The sequence below is a fragment of the Dinoponera quadriceps genome, unplaced genomic scaffold (assembly GCF_001313825.1).
Source record: "Dinoponera quadriceps isolate SergipeBrazil2010 unplaced genomic scaffold, ASM131382v1 scaffold2183, whole genome shotgun sequence".
In the NCBI taxonomy this organism is placed as follows: domain Eukaryota; kingdom Metazoa; phylum Arthropoda; class Insecta; order Hymenoptera; family Formicidae; genus Dinoponera; species Dinoponera quadriceps.
The window spans coordinates 1,295,342-1,317,949 of record NW_014556922.1 but is presented as its reverse complement, the minus strand read 5'-3'; the positions used below and the strand labels follow the sequence as shown (position 1 = coordinate 1,317,949).

Below are 22,608 nucleotides of genomic sequence, written 5' to 3'. Positions count from 1 at the left end.
CCACCCCCGAATACACACGGCTAAATTACGTTATTATCTGCGTCAGGGCCTGCCGAGATGCAAACGACAAGATCGCGCGCGCACGGCCGCGCTCGTTTACCCTCGGTGTGAGCGCTCGCGTGCGCGTGTACGCCCGTTTTGCGTCATGCGCCAGCGAGCAAAGCGAAAATTTTGCCGCGCCGACCGCCCGCGGGCATTCGACTATCACCCTCCTCCCGCCATTCACCCCGCGATCGGGGGTGGCGGTGAGGTTCGTCAAAGCGGCCCGCTTCGAATCGCTCGGAGCGTTTTAATGGGACGGTCAGCCAGCCAGCCAACCAACCAGCCAGCTAGCCAGCTGGCCGTTTGTTCGCGAAACGCCATTTGACCGAATTATTATTTCGCCCGAAAATTCCGAACTCTCGTATATTCGATAGAGAGCGGCGCGGTTCTTAACTTTCCCGTTATGCGCGGATCCCGCCGAACAATTTCATTCCTGAAATGTGCGAATTCATCGGGGCGAATTTTAATTAGTAAAGCGAGCCATTTTCTCTTCGTTCACTTTATCTCCTTTTTCATTTCCCCCCCCCCCAGCCCCGAAACACGATACACGAGATGCGTGTAAAATAAGAACATCCGCTTGTACTGTATAATTCGCAAAAAAAAAAAGAATAACGTTGGAAAATTTTATCAGCAGATCGTTGAGGGAAAAATAGTCGGTGTGGTGTCGTTTTTCGTGATTTCTAGCCTGAACGCTGCAAATGCGTATTCTCCAAATTTGATGGGCATTCAATCGGTTTTGCCGCTTCATATCCGCGCGAAGAACGAAATGTTTTTCATTCACCTCCTGATGTTTTGTCGAGACAAGATATTAATTACAGTACTATCAAAAAATTATCTTTTACAGAAAACAGCTACTGATATTTCGGCCCGTAAAAAGTGAACGTTTCCATCGCAGAAAAATTCGCCGATTCTTGTGCGGTTCACATATGTGCGTATCCTCTGTTTCGTCTCGGTTGCATCGCGCAACCTCGAAAATCTCGTCCGTGTGCATTCGCTCGCTCGCTCGCATTCTTCGAAACGCGATCGGCCCACCGTTCTCATGGCGCTTCATTTCGTTCTCTCTCTCTCTCTTTCGCACACTCGACAGGTATAATATCCCTTATGGAGAGGAGAACGAGGAGGGAATTCGGACAGGGCGTAGAGGGGGAGGAGGGGTGCGACCGAGTGAGACGGTAACGAGTGTGCCCCGCCATTTTGAAAGCGCGGGAGCACGGCATAATTACTGCCTTTGTTTCGAACAATTTATATTAAAATGGAAAGCAATCTGCATTTGCAAATTAAATGCGCGCTTCCCGTCCGCGTTACCCGGGCGAGCCCGGGTCGCGGCGGGAGGAGAACGAAAGGGTGAGAGAGAGGGGGTGGATTATCGTGATGAAGAGGAGGTGGACGACGGGGTGGTTACCGCGAGCGGCTCGTGTAAAATCAAGCGGAGGCTTCTGCTGTGTTAATTGCGCGCTGGTTATCCATTGCTCTCCGCCATTCCACGTTGTTCGCGATACCGGCCACGTGAAATCCGGCCGCGGAACCGAGCCGCCGTTACGTCAAACGATTAACGGTTTATTCGCCGAGAACGGAATGGCGATTGATCGTTGTTTCAGCGGACGCGTACAGAGAAGATCTTCCTCTCCGTCTTGCGAGAGAAAGCGATATCCGTGTGCCGCCTTTAATAAGGGGCCCGTAGGACGTAATCAGACGAGGGAAGAAATGATTGACGCGTCGTTCTAAAAGCGAACACGTACGTTCTGTCACCGCGATACGAGAGCAGAGATAGAATTTTCGTTGAGGAACAGGCGTACAAGGACGTCGTCACATGCGACGTAAAAACACGACAGCCGTCCGGGAGGTTTACGAGAGACGGAAACGGGACGTGGTTTCCTTCATATTCCGAGAAAATCTTCGGCTCCTCTCGCCCACGCGGACGAACGGTAGATTTATTATTCGCTATGTAAATTCAACGGCTCCTTCTCGCGAACTTTGTCTCATCCGTCTTCCTTGCGCCCGTCCGAGCTCAGTGTGTGAGAGAGAGAGCCGCTGGCTGAAGTTTTTAATATTCGCGAGGAGAGGGGCCGGCAAGAGACATCGGGCGGGAAGATGAAGAAGCGGAGGCGCGGATGCGCTGCCGTAACTTATTCGCCGATGCCGACTAATTAGCGGTCTGATCGAGAAAGGCTAATGGAGGTCGTGCTCAAGTCACGGAACGCTTCTTGACTCCTACCTTGGTAGTTCGCGGGTATACCCGAGGTAGCCCGTACTCTGTAATGAATGCCCGTTCGTCGTCGCTCCGTTATACAAGCCCGTACAGGTGTGTAAACCGTGTAGCCGGCTAATGGCGATTGCGAGAGCCGCGCGAGCACCACGTTGCTTCGCAATTTCGGTCCGGATTGCGCGACGGCAGCAGCCGAAAGATCCGAAAAATCGCCGAGGAAGAGAAGACGATGTCCTCCTCCCGTGAATTTATCCCTCTCGTCGCTTCCCTCCCCCTTTCATCTCTCCCTTTTCACGACGATTTCGCTCGCATCCCCCTCGTTCCTCCCCCACCCGCGTCTCTTGCTCCGTTCGTCGATATTTAATTGGAAATGCCAATTTCGGCAAGTCGCGCCACGTGCGACGTGTCTATTCCTACCGACGCGTATCGATCGATTTAATATTAAGCGGCGTCTCCCCGCCCAGCTCGGCAAGTTTCCGGCGGAGAATTTTTAAATAGCGCAGTTTATACACGCCAATTGCCGCGCCGTCGATTCCGAATGCACGCGCGAGATACATTCGCACGATAGCGGTACGTGAAAGATAGCAGACGGGGCTCGAATTATCGGGCATGCCGGGACGAGTAACATCGCGAGCAACGTAAATCGTCCGGGATTTTTCGCCGGAGATTCGAGGCGAATCGGCGTAAGAGAGACGTAATATCACGATGCGATACCCTCATTAACCTATCTGGCCTCTTTCAGAAGCAAACGCGCCCGCGATAAGCACGCGCGCGCACACACAGCGAGCAGCCTCAAAATCCTTCACGCGATAGTTGCACCTCCCGCTTCCTCTCCCCGCGGCCCTTCTTTGTTGACCCAATACATTCCCGGGATTATACGGTTTAAGGAACCTCGCGTGCGTGCGTGCACGTATGCACGAATATGCAGGTGCACTTAGCTTCCTGATGCCGCGGGCGTCGTTCCCGATGTCGGATGATGCGCCTCCGGCGGGCTTCACCCTCGAGATTCCTTTCCGCATGGAGAGAGGAGCGTTCTCCTCGCATTCTTTCGTCGGGAACCTGGCTTTATGCGCGGCGGCGACTCGCCTCGTTGTGGATTTTTCAGCCGGTAGTTTGCAAAAAAATACGCGCATGCCGCGAAATGTTGTTCCACTTTCGGAACAGGAGTCGTAGGAGATGCTGCGTCTCGCCGGTAATTTCATCATTTCTCACGCGCGTGATAACGGCGAAGGGATGGGGTGCTTCGAAAAGCGTGGAAAGCGACAGGCCCCGTCAAAGTGACGGATTAAAAATTACCACTTTTTAATTAGTCCGGGCTGAACGGACTCGGCGCGATTTATAGCGGGGATGACCTCTCCCTTTCTCTCTCTCTTCCGAGACAGATACATAATAACGTCGATCAGCGGCGGTTGTCTCGTCGATCGATCACCGTTGTCGAATTTCCGCCGACCCGACGCCCATCGTCGCGGTCCTTTGACGCGGAAATATTCGCGCGCATAAATGCCCGACAGCGTGGGTTTTAGAAAGGGTGCGCAAAAAGGCGCTCGAGTTACGCCGTAGGCACGAAACAAATAAACTTTTCGGCGCACTTGCGGCGACGGGGCGCCGCTACTACTTTTTTCTTTCTTCCTCTGGCGTTTCTCCTCCCCGTTTCCGCCGCGGCTCTCTCGTCCATTGTTGCTTCCTCCTGCGTGTAGTAGCTCGCCCGGTTGCAAATAAACTACCTCGACGCCGTGTTGCGGTGAGCCGTGTCCAGATATACGTTAACAACGAGTTCACATCGTCCGGGAAACGCCCGCGTTCGTTCCGCGCGTTTTTCCACCTTCCCTCCGGAGGGAAGAGATATCGCCGTTAACGTTCGACTCGTGCGGAATCAGAAATCGATGCGCGATGCGAATCGCGCGGAATTAAGCCTCGTTACTAACTACGAAATCCGTATTTGCCGCGTGTTTATTTATAAACGGCAGTATCGTTCGATGCAGCTGCATACTCGTCCCAATGTATTAAACACCTACGCACGTTGCGAAAGCAATAAACGCCGCTTCCGAAATAAACGAAAACTGACGTATCTGTGGAATGTTTCTGATTTAGAAATATTTCCAATGTCACGTGCACGGGGGAGGGGGGAGGAGAGAGAGAGAGAGGTGTATTACGCATAGGGTACGGAAAAAAATCGACTATTCGTTATGCGCTCGTTCGAGAACGAGAGCGCAGCTGAAATTGCAACAATCTGGCGCGTTCGCGCGCTATTACTGCGCGCTGAATATTTTCCGAAAAATTCGTCAAAGCGACGAATTATCCCGCGTACCGTTTGTCCCGGAATAGGCCGCGTTTTTGAAGTAAAGGGAGGAAAAAAAGAGAGAAAGAGAGAGAGAAGAGAAAATTGCAGAGGCCAATCAAGCGCGAATTCGAGCAATTCCGATTTAATCCAAAAAACAAAAAAATAAAATACTACTATTCGCTACTGGCAATACTTACGATATCATCTCGTGTGTCACACGGATAACGTCCTCATTAGCCGGTGACGCACGTTAGCGAACGCAAATTGGCGGAGCCAACGTAGAAATTGATCTATTTCGGAATCTTCGGGCGAATTTCGCCGGTCCATCTGCCGCCGCGTGCCGCGGAATTTCCACAACTGAGAATTGATTTACGCTTACCCAAGCCGTTTCCGCGAGTTCTCCCGATGAGACTCTGCGCGACGAGAACTCCCGTTCTCGGGAAATCGTCGAACACGCTCGGCTTCTCCATTCGTAAATCTACCCACCCTACCTCGTGCCAAAACTCACGGTACTTGCGTGACGGTTAATTTAAAATTTCGTCCGTTTCGCTCGCACGATTAATATTGCAACGTATGTAAAACATATACGATCAGCGAGCCGCGTGCATTATCCGACTCTTTCATAAGGATAAAACGACATTCGAGAAGACTCTCTTCCGCCGCGCCTGAGTTTCGTGCGCGCGTGTGTGCATGTGTGTGATAATCGATCGATCTTCCTAATTAAACGGAATTACGTTCATCGCCGCGCGTGTCGTTATGACGTAATTTGTAGGAGCATACGTTGAATGCGCCTCGCATTGTGCACACACACCGTGCGTGCAGGTGTACAGCCGGTGTGTCTCGTCGTTGCTGCTCTCCACGCTTTCCGAAGACGCTGGTGAGCGTAACCGCGAGCGAGAATCGCGAGCCGCCGACTTATAACGCGCCGATTTCACCGCGCGCGCGCATGTGTGAAAGTCAGGACGTCCGGCCTTTTCGAGGGAGTGAAAAAAAACTCGCACGCGGACATAATTATCGCGCTTCGCTCCGACGGATTTTCGATCGTAAATCATTCTCATACGCGGCGCGAGCGAAGGGAATTCCTGCGCTTTTCCTTTTTACCGTTGCATTTGTCCGTTTAACGTTAATAATAGCCGGACGCGAGAGCGTTTCGACGATTATACGAATCGTCGGTTGATATGAATTGTAATTTACAACGCGATCAAATAATGGTATGTGTATGAACGTTGGTAAATGCGCCGATTTATTAGACGCCTTAGATAGACGTTTAGATATTCCGGATATGATATCCGTAGAGAGGCGGATATGAATCCCGTGTGAAAGTCGCGCTTAAATTGCGCGGCGTGAACGCAACGAGAATCGGGAATTGCGTGTCTGTGCGTGCGAAATCACCTATTTTTACAGCGAACTCTCGAAGTGCGTCGGGATTGCACCGTGTTGCACGAGTGCGCAATGAATTATTCTGTGCCTCCTCCTTTTTTATTTTCTTATTCTCTCTCTCTCTCTCTCTCTTAGATAGAGCACCTTAGCATTATATTTTAGCGAACATTCGACAATCGATGTAATGCGATGTTTAACGCTGGTCTATATGTACGATCACTGTCTGCATTATAGGTGCACCCACGTCGCCGTCATCCTGACCTGCCCGAGAAATCCTCATGAAAGACTGGGAACTCAGTACTCAGAATAGCATCGGTATCGTAGACATTTCTTTTTTTTATTTTTTCTCCTCGAGCCGCCCGCTCCAAGTGAAATCGGCGGGCCTTCTTTTTTCGGAATAAGAGTCCTTCTCTCTTTCTCTTTCTATCACTCTCTCTCTCTCTTTCTCTGTCTTTCCGCCTTTCAATTATTCAATTATTACTCGTTTGAACGTGGAACACGGGCGATGGGTACGGTATGGTGGTGGTAGTGGTGTTGGTTCTAACGTAAGCTAGACTAAGTAGTGGTAACGTTAATTATAACAGTGAAGGGTGGAACGAATCGCCCGCAACGGCCAGCAATCCGGAATTTTTATCGGCGCGCGGAGAATAAAAACAAAACCTCGCCTTGCGTCACGAGAGAGCACGCGGGAGAGCGCTTTTACGATGCGTTGCACCGCAGACGTTTTTTTCTCTCTCTTTCTCTCTCCTTTCTGTCCCCCTTCGAACTTTTTCTTCGAACTCTTTTTTTTTTTTCCGAGTTCCACGTGTCGCGCGATCGAGCGGCGGGAGTGCGCGTCGCAGAAGAACCGCGGCGACTCGCCCGCTAATTTTAGTATCTGCCTGTTAGAGCTGCGAGCGAGCGAGGTAACGTTCATTCCCTTGCATACACGACAAGCGCGATATATTTCATTGAGAGAGCAAAATACGATTTTCCCCGCCCGCGTGCGGATTCTGCAATTTCCGCCGTTCTCGCGACATCGATACCTGCGAGGCGGCGGCAGAAAGGAGAGAGAGAGAGAGAGAGAGCTCTCGATACCTCTTCGAGCTGTGTGCACCCAGCGAGTACACAGGCCGCCATCCCTGTTACACGAAACCCCACTGCTCGAATTGAGATGAGACACGTTCGCGGAATCGCGTCTTAACCGCGACGAGCCTGCCGATGTAATATAATTGGCCGCGCGTCTCTTCGTCGAATTGATCGCGACGCGACATCATCGTCGGGTCAGCTACGGCCGTCCTTTCGTAGAATCCACGAGTCCTTTTCTCTCTGCGCCTCTCGCCGCCCCTCTCGTTCTGCCGCTGCGTCGAGAGTGGCCGCAACCGCGAATTACTTCGCAATTTCCCGAAATTGCGCAATCCGTGCGGGCTAATGGCCGCCGCCACCGCCGCCGCCGTTGCTGGAAGCGGCGAGGGGTCAGGACACTAGGTGGAGGGGGTGAGGGCGGTAACGCGACGAGGAGACCATTAATTAAGCAAAATCATAAACTCGGCTCGGCCGAGCGTGCGCGCGTGCAGTTGCATTGCAAAAATATAAACGCGTGGCCCGGTTACTTTCACGAACGAGATACGGCGACGAGGGTATTGCCGCCGCTGTTGCTCTTTGCTAATCGCCCAGGCTCTCTGCGGTTTACGTCAGAGAGGACCGACGATATTGTCGGCCGCGACACGCTCCAGAAGGTAATTGGGGTTGAAGCATTCGGCTAAATAGACGAACGTACCGTTAACGCACGCCTCTCTCGCTGTTTGCCGTGATTACCGTGAAACAACGTTCGCTAATTCGCAAACACATCACGTCGCGAGGAAGAAAGTCGTGATGCATTTCCGCTAAAAATGATCAATCTGCGAGCTGTTGCTTTTAATCCGGGAATAGTCACCTGGGGTCTTTTTAGACGGTCGGAAAATTAAGCTCACGTCGCAGCGGGTCTTTTTTTACTAATCGGGAACAGCCACCTTTCATTTGGACATTTAGAGATCTGATCTGTGCAACAAAAATTGACTGTGATCCGGTCTATAAGAACTCGTTGGGATATAAAACGACCTCAGGTGATCGTTTACGTAAAAGAAAAAAAAAGTAGGGTGGCTATTCCCGGATTAAGTTTCAAGTCTCGGGAAGTTGGATCGATTTTTCAACGATTTTTTGACATTTTAACAGACTGTTGCTACGCAAACATCTGTAACTTTTTAAATGAAAATTCTCGGTGATAAATGCATCGGAGAGGTGCATCGTCGGTTCGTGCGCGCGAGTTTAACATACAAGCGGCAGGAAAACATCTAAATCTGACCCTATCCGTGTCGCAACGTGTGATAACGAAGTAAGATACATTTTTTGCGATTACATACGGGTTTCGCGAAGATTACGAAATACATTGCCGCGAGATTAAAGGTATTAATTAAGCCGGGACCGCGTGGTCACCCACGCGTAGATCTCTCAGGTGGAAAAAAACGCTTGTCGATAATGAAACGCGGCGGACAAATGTCACCGCGCGTAATCGTGCGACAGATCCGCGAATTCTGACGCAACTAAACAAGATTTTAATGGCTCTAATGGCCGTCGGATTTGCCGTACTCACGTGCGCCCGCTCGCTCGCTCGCTCGCTTCGACAACGATACGATAAGCCTCGTTGTGAAACACTCGGAACAGGTAAATTGATCCGCCGAACGTATCGACGTGCACTTTACACCGCCAGGCCATGTCGCATTGTACGTTTACATAATACGCACGGGCGTACACGCAAAAACGCAATAGCGTAATAATCCGACACTCGACAGATCGGAGCAGTCTCGGGTATAAAAAAAAAAGAGAGAGGATTTTGCGTCGGATAATCTCGTAAATTCCCACGTGATTCTCCGCGCGACAATCCCTGAAATATTTATAAACTCAACGTCTATTAATTACACGCGATGACCATTCAAAAACCGTATCTTTAAAATAAAAACTCATTTCTCCTGAAAACCATAAAGAATATTCAGGGGAAAAATTTGCCAACATTGAGCGTTCATTCGCGCGTCTTATCGACGAATCGTCTCGTCGACATCGAGTTCGATCGCCTCCTCGCTGAAATCTACTGCGATTTGAAATGCACCGGTGAACGCGGCGACGCGTAGGTAAACCGGGGCAGAAACGCGATGCCACAATAGCGAGGTGTATTATTGCGCCGTGGCACGGGTGTCGCGTAAAAACGTGGGATTCTCGCTGTTTAAACGAGGCACCGACGAAAGCGATTTTCCACGGTATAGTTTTAACTTGGTACGCGCGGCGATTGCAGCGGCGGTGGCGCGGACGGATTGTGCAAAATCCAGCTCGTGCACGATGCATATGTATCGGGAATACGTATATCACGCGGTGTAATACGTAGAGAGGAGAGCCGGGCCGAGGTGTATCGAGGTCGACCGGTTCTCCGGCAGCCGTCAGTCGTTAAGGGACATTGCGACACACGCGCGCGGTTGTTGTCCCTCTCGTCCCGTCCTCTTCTTCCTCCTCCACTTCCTCCACCTTCTGTGTCTTTCTTTCTCTCCGTCTGTTCCTTGCCGACGACGCGGCGTACGAGAACCCGAGGAATCGCGAATAAATCGTTATTTAACCGCGGGTTCGGCTTGTGCGTGAGGAGCGATCGAGACGTCCCTTTTTATCGCCGATTCGAGAGATCGGGATTGTTTGAAGACGGCGCTCCGCCGCTTCTCCCCCTCCTCCTTCTTGTTACGACATCGCGGCCTGTCAAACGACAGTTGCACCGCGAAATCTCGGACGCGACGTGTCTTCGTTTATCAATTATCGCGAGCGCCGGCGATGATGTTACTGTCACTTTCGTGAGAAACTCGCGGTATATCGTGTCTTGACTTATTTTCGATAGGATAAAAGGTAAATAGCGCACCACCGAGTGACGGTAGAGTTTATTCCGTGTCGTGGCGAAACGTCTTCGTTTTCTTCCTCCTGGTCGTCGTAGATCTTTCAGCGGGGCGCGAATGGAGGAAACCGGCGGCCGGTGAAAATAAGCGCGCAGGCGGATATTTTTCTTGGCTGTGGTTCCTAATTTTACGTCCAGTCTGACGACGCCTTTGAAACCTTCCCCTCCCACCTCGGTCTTCCTCCTCTGTGCCCGACCGTTCGCGAAACGAGCTCCGTGACCGTCGTCGACGTTATTTGTACGACATTAAACCGTATTTGCTCGTCCGGTACTTCTCGTCGTAAAACCTAAAGCCCACCTATTTGCGTGCGCCTTGGTCGTCTTTGATTTACGAATGAAAGGAGAAAAAGGTGGAGGCAACCACGAAAGACTTCACGATTCGATACTTTTCTGGTGCACACACACATACATGCACGCGACCGGCCGCGGTCGTAAAACCGCGAAAAAGCGTGGCGCGACCGGATGATGGTGATCGAGACTGTGATACGCTTGAGCCGATTTATCGTGCGGATAACCGATAAATTAATCGCTCCTCTATGAAAAATAATGAAGAAGCGGAAGGCGTAGCCCGGGCGCAATAAATTACCGAGTGTCTTTGTAGCGATTAAGCGACAATTAAGCGCCTCCGCTGCTGATTCCGAGAGAAAATGAGAATTTAATTGAGAAGTGTACGCAGCAGGACGAGTAGAAAAATCGGATGTGTCGCGGCCGCTCCTCCCTTGCACGTTCAATTATTTCTATATATTCGCAGACGCGTTCCTTTTGTTTCTTTTTTCACAAAAAACGCCCGACAGTATGCGAGATTTAAGTAATTTACGATTTCCGTACCTCTCGTTCTTTATTTCAGTGCTGAAGGTCTTTATTCAGCCTTCCTTCTTAACGGGATCTTAATTTGAGTTAATCACAGGGATATTTTCAACGTCGACGAAGAAAGACGGGAAAAGCGCGGCGCTCGCCCGTCAGATTTCTGGCAAAGTAGAAAATCGGTTCCAAGGGATTTGCGGCGAGGCGTCGGGAAGCCGAGGAAGCGCGCACAGGCTCCGTGTGAGTCGCGTTTACTGTAATTACGGTCGACGGGCGTTCCGATACAACAGACACACGGCAGATTGGAAATGCGTATGACTATTTAACGGTTTCCCCCGGCGCGCAAACTACATTGATATCGCAGCCGGCTGAGCGTTGCGAGGTAATTAACCCTGGAGTGCCCCCCGGGAATGCCGCGGAGCTACTCACGTCGTTAACAGCCGCAAATAATTAATTGTTAATTAAATAATTATCAGTTGCCGATGAATCGGTTATTAACAATCGAACCGCGCAGTGCGGAACGGTGTTTCGGACAGCGGCCGCGATGCTTAGGATGCACACAAATTGGCAAACGACGGCGTAGTGCATCGTTGACTGTAAGAGAGGGATGGATCCATAGATAGATAGTGAGAGAAAGAGAGAGTTTGCGAATTCATAAGCGCGTTATCGACGAGGAGTCGTTGGAACGCGATTTCTTCGCACTTTTCTCGTTTCCGAACCGATCGTTGCGGACCTCGACTTGACGGATTTTCGTGCGACCGGAGGAGAAACATGTGGTGTATATTAATTTTCCTCGAACGTGCGCTAAATATAGCTCTGATATCGCCGACGAGACTCTCGGATTGCCGTCGGTTATCGGTGATTTACGCGGCAAAAAGCGGCGCGACCGATCGTCGGCGGCAACATTGTGGCCGGGCGCGATGAAAGCTGCTTAAGGCCCCGGTGGTACGATCGGCATCCGATTCGCGCGCGCGGGGCCCTGGAAAATCCGGTCGAACCGGACCGTACGGGAACCGCGCCGGTACGTCGTTCTCCCGCCGAGATCAAAGGCGAGGCGAATCTTGACAAAGAAACGACACTCGCGAACGGCGAGGGAAGCGGAGGGTGAAGGAAGGCGGCGGTGGTGGTGGCGGAAGGACGGAGAAAGGAGGGAACCGACGATTCCTCTCCGCCGCTGAGAAATCACGCGAAGGTGTACCGACGATCGTTAGGACGATCGGGGCCTCCTCGGGACGACAAAAAGGGGGCTTGGTCGTTTGTTTGTCGCGACTCTTAATGGCCGTCTTCGGACGAGTTCGTAATTGGCGCGTTTGCACGCGCTCTTTGTACACCGGCCCTCCTCCTCCTTTTTATCTCTCTTTCTCTCCGTCGCCCTTTTGCAACTCGTCGCTTCCCGCCTTCGTTCACCGTTGCACTTGTCGCCCTCCCTTTTCCACGGGACGTCTCGTTCCTTTTTCCGTCGCCGCGACTTTTGTGCCACCCGCTTCGTGTGTTTTCTCGAGCTCTCGCCGACGCGTCGTGCCCTCCTCGTCGCATCGCCTCTTCTCTCGTTCTGTCACTCACCCGTTCCTCACCGTTTACTCGCTCGCTTATTCCTCGCGAATGCCCGTCCGCGATTCGGGAAGGAGAGACGCGGCAGCCTCCGTTTCGCTGAAACACCGCTCTTTGTTGCGGCCTCCGCCGATGGTCTTTCGACGCCTCGCGGTCTGACTATGCTCGTCTTCTCTTTCCACTCTCGTGCTCGCTTAATTCAGCCATTAGTATTCCCGCGCTGAGGCATTGCTATTCTCAGACCCTCGTGTTATCGTAACTCATATAAACGGACGCGCATCTGTTCGCGCGTTTTCGCCGAGCGCCCGAATGACCGTATCCTTTTATTCGTGGATTTTTATCAGAAGTAACATATGTCATTCCGCAAGTTGACATTTTTTCTCGCCGACTTACCGAATATCTGCAGAATATCAATCCGTAGAATCAATATTATTCAAATATTTTATGAAAAATAACACGACGGTACCAGTCGTGATTTTTCGCTTCTTTATATTTCTCGATGTTTCTTATCAGTACATCCTTTATACCGAGGAAGCGATATTCAATCTTCGCGCCAGCCCCTCTGCCCGTGTTCCTTTAAATTCTGCAGCGACGGATTGCCTTCGCGCATAACGCGCGTTCGCCGACGAGCGTGATAATGCGTAACTCGTGTTGTCGCTTACCGACGTCGAGCGAACGACGCGGAGGGGGGTTCACATTTATACGGGAAGTTATCCGCCTGTACACCGTAACATAACTTTCCACCCCCGCACGGCGGCGACCCCAGGCGATTGCCGGCCGGTCCGCCGGTCCTCGGCGAGATTGACGACGGCGGAGGATTAATCGAGCTCGCGCAATAAACGATTCCCACCCGTCGTTGCGCCCCGTACAGGCGAATCGGTGCGAGGTCGATGCGTCAAAGAGCAGCAAGATTTGTCGCTCGTTCCGAGACAAAAGGGGCTGCCTTTCACCCTCGCGATCCCGACGAAAGGCGCTTAGCGAGAGCCGCTTTCAGTCGAATCGGGTCATTTCGGATGATTCTGCAACGACGACGTTCCACCTTCCATTTCCGGTTTAGACGGTTCGCGACGATCCGCCGAAATGCCGAGCCTTCGTGACGTCTCTAATGGCGTAATCAGCCGACGTGGAAGTTTCCAAAGACAAACGATAGGCAAAAGAGACGGGATAATTGCGTGTGCGCATGATACGTATGATTTAAGCCGCCTTCCCTGTGAAGCGCGACTGGCCTCTAACGACGCGCAATCCGATTTCTTCTGGGATCGTTAAAGTCGGGGATTTCATCGCGAGAGGGTTAATCAATGGCGCGCGTGCACACGCCGAAACCAGCTAGCGACGTCCTCGATTGTCGGCCGGCCCCAGACAAGCGCCATTACCTCTGCTTGCGGTTTTAGCGGTCTCGCAATGAGTACGAGATCCCTCTACGCGGGAGAGAGAGAGAGAGGGGGGGGATCGCGCATGGCTTACTTCCTCATTGCTCGGTGAATCAACGTCTCATCAAAGTTGCGTCGGTATGTTTCTTTTTTCACTTCCTCTTTCTCTCTTTTTTTCTTCGCCTCGATTTTTCTCGCTCCACTGTGGTTTCTGACCCGGGAATAATCGCCTGGGGTCATTTCATACCCCACTCCAACGTCCGTCAACGACGTGGCTGCCGGATGATCATATTAGTTATGAGATCATGATCCGTGATCGGAAGAGAATTTTCCTCGGAGGCGAGCTTATCCGCGTAATCGCGTGAGAGCGAGTGAGCGCGATAGCGAAGCGCAACAAACGCGCGATCGTCGGCAGTACATCGCCTAGGGAACGACTGGGTGGACGCTCGCGCGCGTACGGCGTAAATTCTCGCCGGGATTTCTGTACCGATAGCCTTTCCCGCGCTTCGCTCCAACGAGGCGGATCTCTTTCCGCGTATGAATCATCGTTACGTTACGCGCAACGTGCGCCTCGGCAACGTGAGTTACGAATCGTCCGCGTTTCCTCGACAACGAGAGGAGGTCGCCCGAGATATTCCGCGAGTCTGACTCGACCACGTCGTCGTAGGAAAGGAAAAGGACGAATTATCCTGTCGGAAGGATCACCGCGAGCAGAGAGAGAAAGAAGCCGCGTCGTTTCGCTCGACGGGTCCCGTCGCCGTGTCGGAGCCCCTTTTACCCTCCTTCGCGTCCGTCTCCTTGTCCCCCGCGCCCTGCTTCGTCGCCGCCACCTGTGTGCGCGGCTTAATGAATCGTAACCGCATTATCGTGTTGCGCAACCACGCGTGTATTACCATAATGTCCCGCGGTGACTAAGAACCTCCATCTCGTGCATCTGCGATATTAGCGTCCCGATGTGCGCAGCCTCTTCTTCGTCGAAAGTGGCGGACACGAGAATGAGAGAGAGGGGGGGGGGGAACCGGCAGGGACGAAGAGTGATTTTTCGCGGCCTCAAGTTAATGATTCCGCGAGATTCCCGGCGGGAGCGCAAGCGCGAGCCGCGAATACTCGAGCGCGTATCTCTCTTCTCCTTGTGCGAAACAAAACGGCGTAAAATGCCGCAACTCGAAAATTCATTTTATATTACGACACGTTATCATTGATCTTCAATGAAGTGTACGTTAAAATTGAGACCCGAGCATCTCGCTGATCAATCGTGAAAAGACATCACGAAGCCGAATGATTTTCACAAATCTGTGAGCCATCGTCAGTTGTGTGACGGCCGAGGACTCGCGCGCGCGCGATAGCTTTCTCGCGACTCCGCGGCGGTGTTTCATCGGTTTCATCGGCTTCCGACTCTGTGGGTCCGCCCCTGCGGCGGATCCGGGCGCGATAATAGCCGCGCGCGCGTTTACGAACGCGCATCCGATTATTTCCGCGTTGAAACCGCGCCGATTATTTATTACTCGCCGCGCGGCGCTATTTAGACGACGCGCAAAGAATTCGGCGCGCGGACGAGGATCGGAGTAATTAGTAATGCCGCGGCTTTCTCGCATCCGCGAGTGACGGAACATTAAATTCCCATGTTGCGAACACTCCCGCGTACCGCGCAATTAACCGTGCGGCGCTCCGCGTGCGTTTTATCGCGTTTGCCCCCGGAAGGCGCGAATTCCGATTTTTTATCTTTACATCGCGGTGCGACGATCGGCGAATATCGATGCTGCGTCCCGAGAATTTCTCGGGGATCATCAATTTAAACGTACTTTTTATGCGTATCCGGTCGACTTTTCTCACTGTGGATTATATTTTCGCATCCCTCTGCCGTGAAACGCGAAAGTAGGATGTGTTGTTACTCAAAGTAAATTTAGAAAGGATTCTGTATTTGTATCGTACATTTAAGACTCCGTTAAGACTTGGTCAGAACTCTTTTCAAAGTCTATCTCTCTATTATTAAAATTCTACGTTGAGTTGTTTGATATTTGCTTCGTTTTCGAAAGAAAGAAAGAGAGAGAGATCGTTCATCATGGCATTTTTCGGAAGCGAACGGGTCACCGGCGTGACTATTAATACCGGGAGCGGCGTGATCCCGCATACCCGATCTGGAATTACCCGTGAGAGGGCCGGAAATCTCCCCTTTTCGCGATGCTCGAAAACGACGCGCACGAGAGCTTCGCCCGACGAGCCCGGAGAGCTTAATGGACACACTCGGCGAGTTCGCGGGTTGTAAGCGGCGGCGGGCGGGCGGGAGCCCAGAATATTAATAGAAGATCTCTCTGTCCCGGCTAATTTAGCGCTTCCGTTTACGCGGCGAGGTACCCCGGCTGCCTCGTCCAAGTCGCAGTCCTCCCATCGACGTAATCCGACAAATAAGAAGCAGAGCCTCTCCGTGGTTTCTTTCCGCGGACAAAAGTAGGCAAGTTGAATCGCTCCGAGTTTCCGACAAACTGCGCGTGGAGCGAGCGGAATAAATACAAGTGAGGTATGCGTTCCACGATGAACGTTTCTTTATCCGCTCGCATCCTCGCACGGACCTTGGCGGCGAAATTGAAATTCGCCGCGCGCCTTTATGACGTAGCACCGCCGCCGCCGTCGAAGTGTGTATATCGTAATAAAAGCGAGAGGCGTCCGACGAAACCCACCTCGCCTTCTTTCGTACGCGCGCGAGAGAAAGAGAGAAAGCGCCGGGAATAACGAGGCGCAACACAACAGGCGGACGCGGTGACGTCGCGATAAAATCCGCGTTAACGTCCTATTTACGGCTCGGCGCGTCGCGATTTTGCCCGCGACGGCAAATCCGCGCGATCGTTCCGACTCGGGAAGCGCGGGGCGAAAAGTGAATCTAGTCGAATCGACCGAATCGAATTACGCCCCGCGGTTACGAGCACATAAATTTCCTTCGGTTACGACTGAATAAAATGCCGTCTTTATCTGGTCGCGCGGCGCGAACGATTATTCGCGCAATTTAGCTGTTGGCGCGGCGACGGACGGACGTTTAAATAACTCCGCGGATGATACGCACAGGAAGGAAAAACGAATCGTGCGCCGTTCGGTAATTGCGCGTCGCATTATTCAAACGATCAGCGCACGATCGCGGTGTGTTTACACGCGTTTACGCACACGCATTTGCGAGCGTGGGTGCACTATGGGCCGTGAGTAATGCGCGTGCATTGGCGTGGGTTACGCGCGCCGTTTGCGTGTACTTTCCTGAACCGTGTGCGCTTTCAGCGGACAAATCGATGCGCTTGTCGGACGTCCAATTTGACACGCGCGTATCTTGAGCGCAGATCGCGCGCCGTTTTTCGCGCGGTCGTTGTGTGACGAGAGAGAGAGGTTCCTCCGCGGTGAAGCGTTCCACCACGGCGAGTGGTCACAGTCGCTCGAGATCGCCTACTGTTCGCGGGAAATTTATTTCACTCCTTGCCCTTTTTCTCTTGCCCGTTTTACGTATCGAAGCGACGTGCGAAATCGCGAAGGGAAGTGTCCCTCCTCGCGTCGTTGGAATAAAAAGAATCGATCGCCGACGCAAGCGCGATATTGACCGAGTGAGAAAGCATTTTTCAATTTCGGCGCGGGGGAAAAAATTCCAGTCGAATTTGCTAAATGAACGGTCCTGCCAGATCAACATTTAATTACGCGAGCCAGTTATTTCATCTCGGTGTAACGAGAATTTTTCCGTTCCCGCCTCGACGCGCCCCGTGCAAAATGTAATAAATCGTTTGAGTAATAAAATATTTATTCGCCGGCCCGTTTTCGTCTCTCCACCGAAAACATCTTTTTTCTCGATTTATGGCGTCGACCCGTCATCGATCGCGCGCCCGGCGCCGCTTTTTAAAGCGGAATAGAGTCCGCGCGACCGTTGCCCGTAAATTCATCGCCAGTTGTGCGCGCCTCGTTGGAAAACAAAAAAAGGGCAAGAAGAAACGAGGAAAAAAGAACGCGTAACCGTAAATACAAATTTGAGGGAGAGGAGCTCGCGATATTTCCGTCGTTGCGCGAGTAACGCCGACGACGCCGGTCTCGGAAAAACGACCAGAAACGTCGATGGCACCACGTTCGAAGCTTCTTCGTTCTCGCCGCCGTCGCCACGGACGATTTAAACGCCGCTTGGAAATCTGAGTCTGGTGTGTAATCGCCGGATGATTCTCGAGATATCCTCCGCTGCTCAGGATGCCGGGCGCGTTTGCGCTCAGCCGGCCAAATATTGCGCCCTTCGTCGCCACCCGATGATACATTCGCGTCACCCGGTACTCCTCCTCTCTTCTCTCTCGTGAGAGAGAGTCCGGCAAACGGACAAACCGCAGGGATGCGCGTATCCAGCAGCCGTCCTCTCGCCCGCCCTTCTCGCGCGTATCCTTCTATATCCACTAACTGAATTAACCGGTCGCAACGGTGTACCGTTGCGACGTACGCGCGCGCGCACGCACTCACGCATGCACGCACGCATATTGCGCCGACCGATCCGCACGAACTGCACATATCCTGCATATGAACGCCGCGTCGGCCCTCCGGGCGCAATATATTACCGCGCGCGATGTCTCGTGCAATTTACGTACGATTATGCAGATGCGCCCGGAGCGCGCCCACGTACGGTGGTGTTGCGACCGGCGGCAGAGGTAGTGGAAGAAAAGGGAGGGAAGGGTGTGTAGGTAACAAGAGATTCGCGTTAGAACCGTTTTTCGGACGGCGCTTCGTTCCGCCGGCGGAGGCCGGTTCTCCTCGATCGATTCGAGGGTACATCTTCTCCATGTGCATTTTCTTCTTTACTTCGCGAGTATCTCGCGGATGTTCCCGCGCGTGGAGAGAGAGAATCGGAGAGCGCAGTGCGCGCATTGTAATGATGTACAAAGTGAGGCGATCCCGTAATCGATTTTACGGCTCTCCCGCGGACCTCCGACCTCGCACTGACAGACGGCCGAAGCGTCTCCATTAATCTCGCGCTTATCAGTCTTGTGGCGTCTACGGTTTCGTTCGGGTATCCGTATCTCGGATTTATACTTCCTCAATCGCATCGTTTGAGTGTCGAAAAATTTCTCTCCCCGGCGCAAAGAGGTCTCCTATCGTTTCATTTTTATTTAACTCGCGCGCTCTTATTTTCGGACCGAGTCGATACCTTTCTTTTTTCCATTCTCTCGCTCGAACATGGATTATTCACCGACTTCGACCTGCGAATCGGCAGAAAGCGCGGGTCGACGAACCGAAGCCCGCGAGAGTCACTCTCGCAGGCCGAGCACAGAAACGACATTTCCGGCGGCGGCGGTGGTTGCGCGAAGGCGCTTCTTTTTTACTCCTCTTCTCCGCTTGCCGCCTCGAAGGCGAGGCGCGGTGTTTACCTGTAAACCCGATGGCTAACCAATCGGGTCACGTGTGTGCACCGTCGGCGCTCAGCAGGGAACCGGCCGTGCGACGACGGTGTAATTGCCTCTTTAACGTAGAACCGACTCGGCACGCGCTTTCCTGTCTTCATCGCATTCGCTGAATGCGCTCTCGGGGCATTCCGCAGACCGCAGCGCGGGTTTCTCTAGAATTTTTTTCCCATGGTGCACCGCGTGCATCCGCATACGGACCGACGGACGATGGCGCCCGTGGAAATTAACGAGAGAAGGCGGAATGGATCGAGCGGAGGGAGGCGGAGTAAACCGCGAGAGTCGAAAAATTGCATCCTAAATAGTCGGACATTAGATGAGTAATCGCCAGCCGGCCGGGCGATTTTTGCGCAAATTCCGCGCTTGTAATCGCAACAAGGCTGTCCGCGAGTACTTTGCTCGTCGAGCCTTTAACTCCGAGTATGCCGGCTTAGCAAGATTTTCATGGCCGAAAGAACATTGAGAGAAATAAGATTTGTTCGAAAATTGTTATTCACGGCCGCGGCGAGACCGTCGATTTCAGATGCGAGGTCGAAAGGATCAAGTCGGATTTCGCGAACGGCGTTCCGCGTCTCGGATTTGCAAAATTGCTCCAATTGCAGCCGCACGAGTCGCAGCCACGTGCACTTTTCGCGCACGCTACATCGCGGATATCCCGCGATTTTCGCTCTTTCCGCTTCTTACCCCGTTATCGGTGCGAGATAACTTTCTCGCGAGCCCGGCGGTTTTCCGCCGGTTTCAGATTCGTGTCGCGACGAGAGAGATACGGAACGCGCGCGTCCTACCGTTGCGCGATAACCCGCGGCAGAGAGGGTGGAGAGGGACGAGCGGCGGTCGGGGGAGGAAAATACGAGCGGCAGATAACGGCCCCGGTATGTACACGTGTAACCGTGCGGCCCATTAATCCGCGCGTGTCGCATTGATCTATCATTGTCCTGTAGCCGCCGGGTGATATACACATCTGAGGTTGATACATAATAGATCGCGAACGCGGCCCGGCACGACGCAAATAGCGGCTACGAGCGCTGAATATATGCTCGCTCGTTCCGCCCGCGCTCGAATGCGCGACCTCCCCGTCGCGGTGCATAAAAGTCCAGTAACCCAGTTCAACCCCCTCGGTCAGCGCGAGATTCGCGTGAGCGAGCGAAGGTGTGAGAGGGAGCATCTTCGGTGTGAGGCGGTGCGAAAGAGCGAAAGTATTGATGAACGCGTATTTCCGAATAAAAGCGTACTCCGCAAATTTCTCCCCCTCTCTCTTTCTCACGCGGAACAATAGCGATTTTGCTTTCACCGCGAAGCGCTCGCACGGTTAGTTTACAGGTGTCTCGGATGGATGAGTTTGTCGCGGGAGTTAACGCCACCTCAACGAGGGATCCGTGTCGAATTTAATTTGTTCTCCCTCGTTCGCGAGTGAGCCTCGCGAATCGCTAAAAGTGAGATGTACGGTCTGAGAAATTCCTGCGGGTAATCCTTCAACGGATCCGCTCTCTCTCTCTCTCTCTCTCTCTCACTTCCATCCTTTCGAATTGGACGCTGTTATTTTCTCGCGAAAGCAAAACACCTTGTAGAATTAAGCGTCATATCGGGAACCTTGAATTTTACATATGAGAGCAGAACGCGTTCTGCGAGGGGGGGGGAGTGACTGTCGACCGGTAAAGCACAGCCCGGACTCGTGTAAATCAGAGATACGTGGCGAGGAAGAAGCGGGAGGGATCACCTTATGCATTATGCATAGGAAGAATGGTTTTCGCTCTACGCGATTTCGGTCCCGGCGTCCCTCCTGCCTCCCACCTCTCCACGTGAGAGAGAGAGAGAGACTCGAGTTCCCCGATCGAGAGAGGAATTAAGCGACACTTCATTCGCGCATCGCGCGATCTCGAGTAATCCAATTTGAAATATCGGGAGATATCCGCGCGAGAATCGAGATGCTCTGTCTGTCGGACGAGATTTATACCGGCGAGATTACTTTGCAGCCGCGACCGGCCTGCAACAGGCGACGATTTCATCTCTCTTCGTCCACCCTCGTGTCCGAGTGGGTAAACTTCATTTCGATAAAATCGCTCTACTGGTCGACACTCAAGGTACGCGCGGACGGACGAGCTCGCTTCCCTCGATTTCTAATTCCATACGTTTCTCCGCCACTTTGCCGCGTATAAAGCGAGTATCGGGCGTGCACACGTGTACCGTCTTGTCTGTGCACGTGCCTATGTGTGTACGTGTGTGCGGTTACCCCGCTCACAGAAACTAGCGGTTTGCGGCGTCGCGACCAGTTCTTGAATGAGGCTGCGAACGGACTTAGGCACCGTTCGCGAAACCTGAATCCCGAGCCGCACGCGAACACGAGCCTCGTTTCGAATCGGAGCGATATCATTTCGGCGCGTCTGTCTCTTTTTCGGCCTTATTTATTCGGACGGGCGAATCCGAACTTTTCTCGCCGGTGGTTGTTAAATCGGAATTGTTGGTTGTGGGACGAAATGAACGGGTGGTGTGTTTATCCTGTGGTTTGCCGATTGTGCTCGTGAAATTATACGGCATTCCGGCGAACCGTTTGTTCTTAACTGTAAACACCGTAATCTTGTAAAAAGGATCAGAAACAAATAGGAAGGAGTGGAAAGATTTCAGTCGGCGCGCAGACTTCTTGTCCCGCGTGAATCATCTGGCTTCTCTCTCTCTCTCTCTCTGTGTGTTTATTATTTCGCTTGTAAAAATTCTAGATAGCACTAAACGCGACCCGACTCGTGTCTTAGCACATATTCATGAAGCGCCTTTCAAGCTGCACTTTGCATATTACAAACGTGAGGAAAAAAATATATTCACAATAGTCGAAGCGCGCGTGTGCGCGAAAGGAATTCGGTATACGCAAGAGGACTCTCGAGAATTCGAGGATGCCAGAATTCAAGATAGCGCGAGTCTTCCGTGCAAACAGGCAAACATCGAGAAGAGATAGACGCGTTGTGTTGAAAGCCTCTTACTAGCTCATTATGCGGAACGCGGAGGATGCATTATACAAATTTATTCCTCGATGCATTCGAGGCCGACTTTTCCCGAGGCTGAAATTTCAAGTGGGAATAATTTAACACGATCAGAAATTTATTTCGCACGGTAATTTCTGTCCGCGGGTTTCACGACGACGAGTGTGCGACGTCGCGCGCCGCCGTTCTTTTAAGTCACTTCGTGTTACGATCGGCTGTTATCTCGTGAAATTTCCATAAACGTGAAATATTAACGGCGCCCGCGATGTTTCTTCTTCCTTCTCTTTCGTATTTCATTCTCTTCTCTCAACGCGATTATTTCGCGGTAATTTTAATTAATCCGCCAGCGCGCGAAATCGACGCACCTACAAATTCGCAAGCGAGCGCGAAACGCAGACAGAAGGGTGAGAAAGAGACGCAGAGAGAGAGAGAGAGAGAGAGAGAGAGAGAGAGAGAAAAAGGATAGAGCTCGTTGGAGCTTTTCGAACTCGCGGGAGGTCTAAACCGCCCTTGGTTTTAATGGCAGGCGAACTTTCCTACTCCCCGAGTTTGAAGTTCCAGGTAACTCGATTAATGGATACTCGGTTTGCCCGGGATTACTCGCGGCCGTGTAATTGAGTCTAATTCACACCGTGGCCCCGTGACTAATGATAA

The 22,608-nt window shown here is 52.3% G+C and overlaps 1 protein-coding gene across 4 annotated transcripts in view; it reads left to right on the top strand.

The window, feature by feature from the left end:
- Positions 1-22,608, top strand: part of LOC106748451 (protein scalloped) — a 147,495-nt gene that overhangs the window by 55,454 nt on the left and 69,433 nt on the right. The window contains exon 2 of one of the 4 annotated variants that reach the window (XM_014626968.1): positions 6,144-6,224. The exons of the other annotated variants lie outside the window; for them this stretch is intronic. Coding sequence (XP_014482454.1) covers positions 6,188-6,224 — 37 coding nt within the window. The 5' untranslated portion in view covers positions 6,144-6,187. The remainder of the gene's footprint in view (positions 1-6,143; positions 6,225-22,608) is intronic. 4 annotated transcript variants of the gene reach the window in all.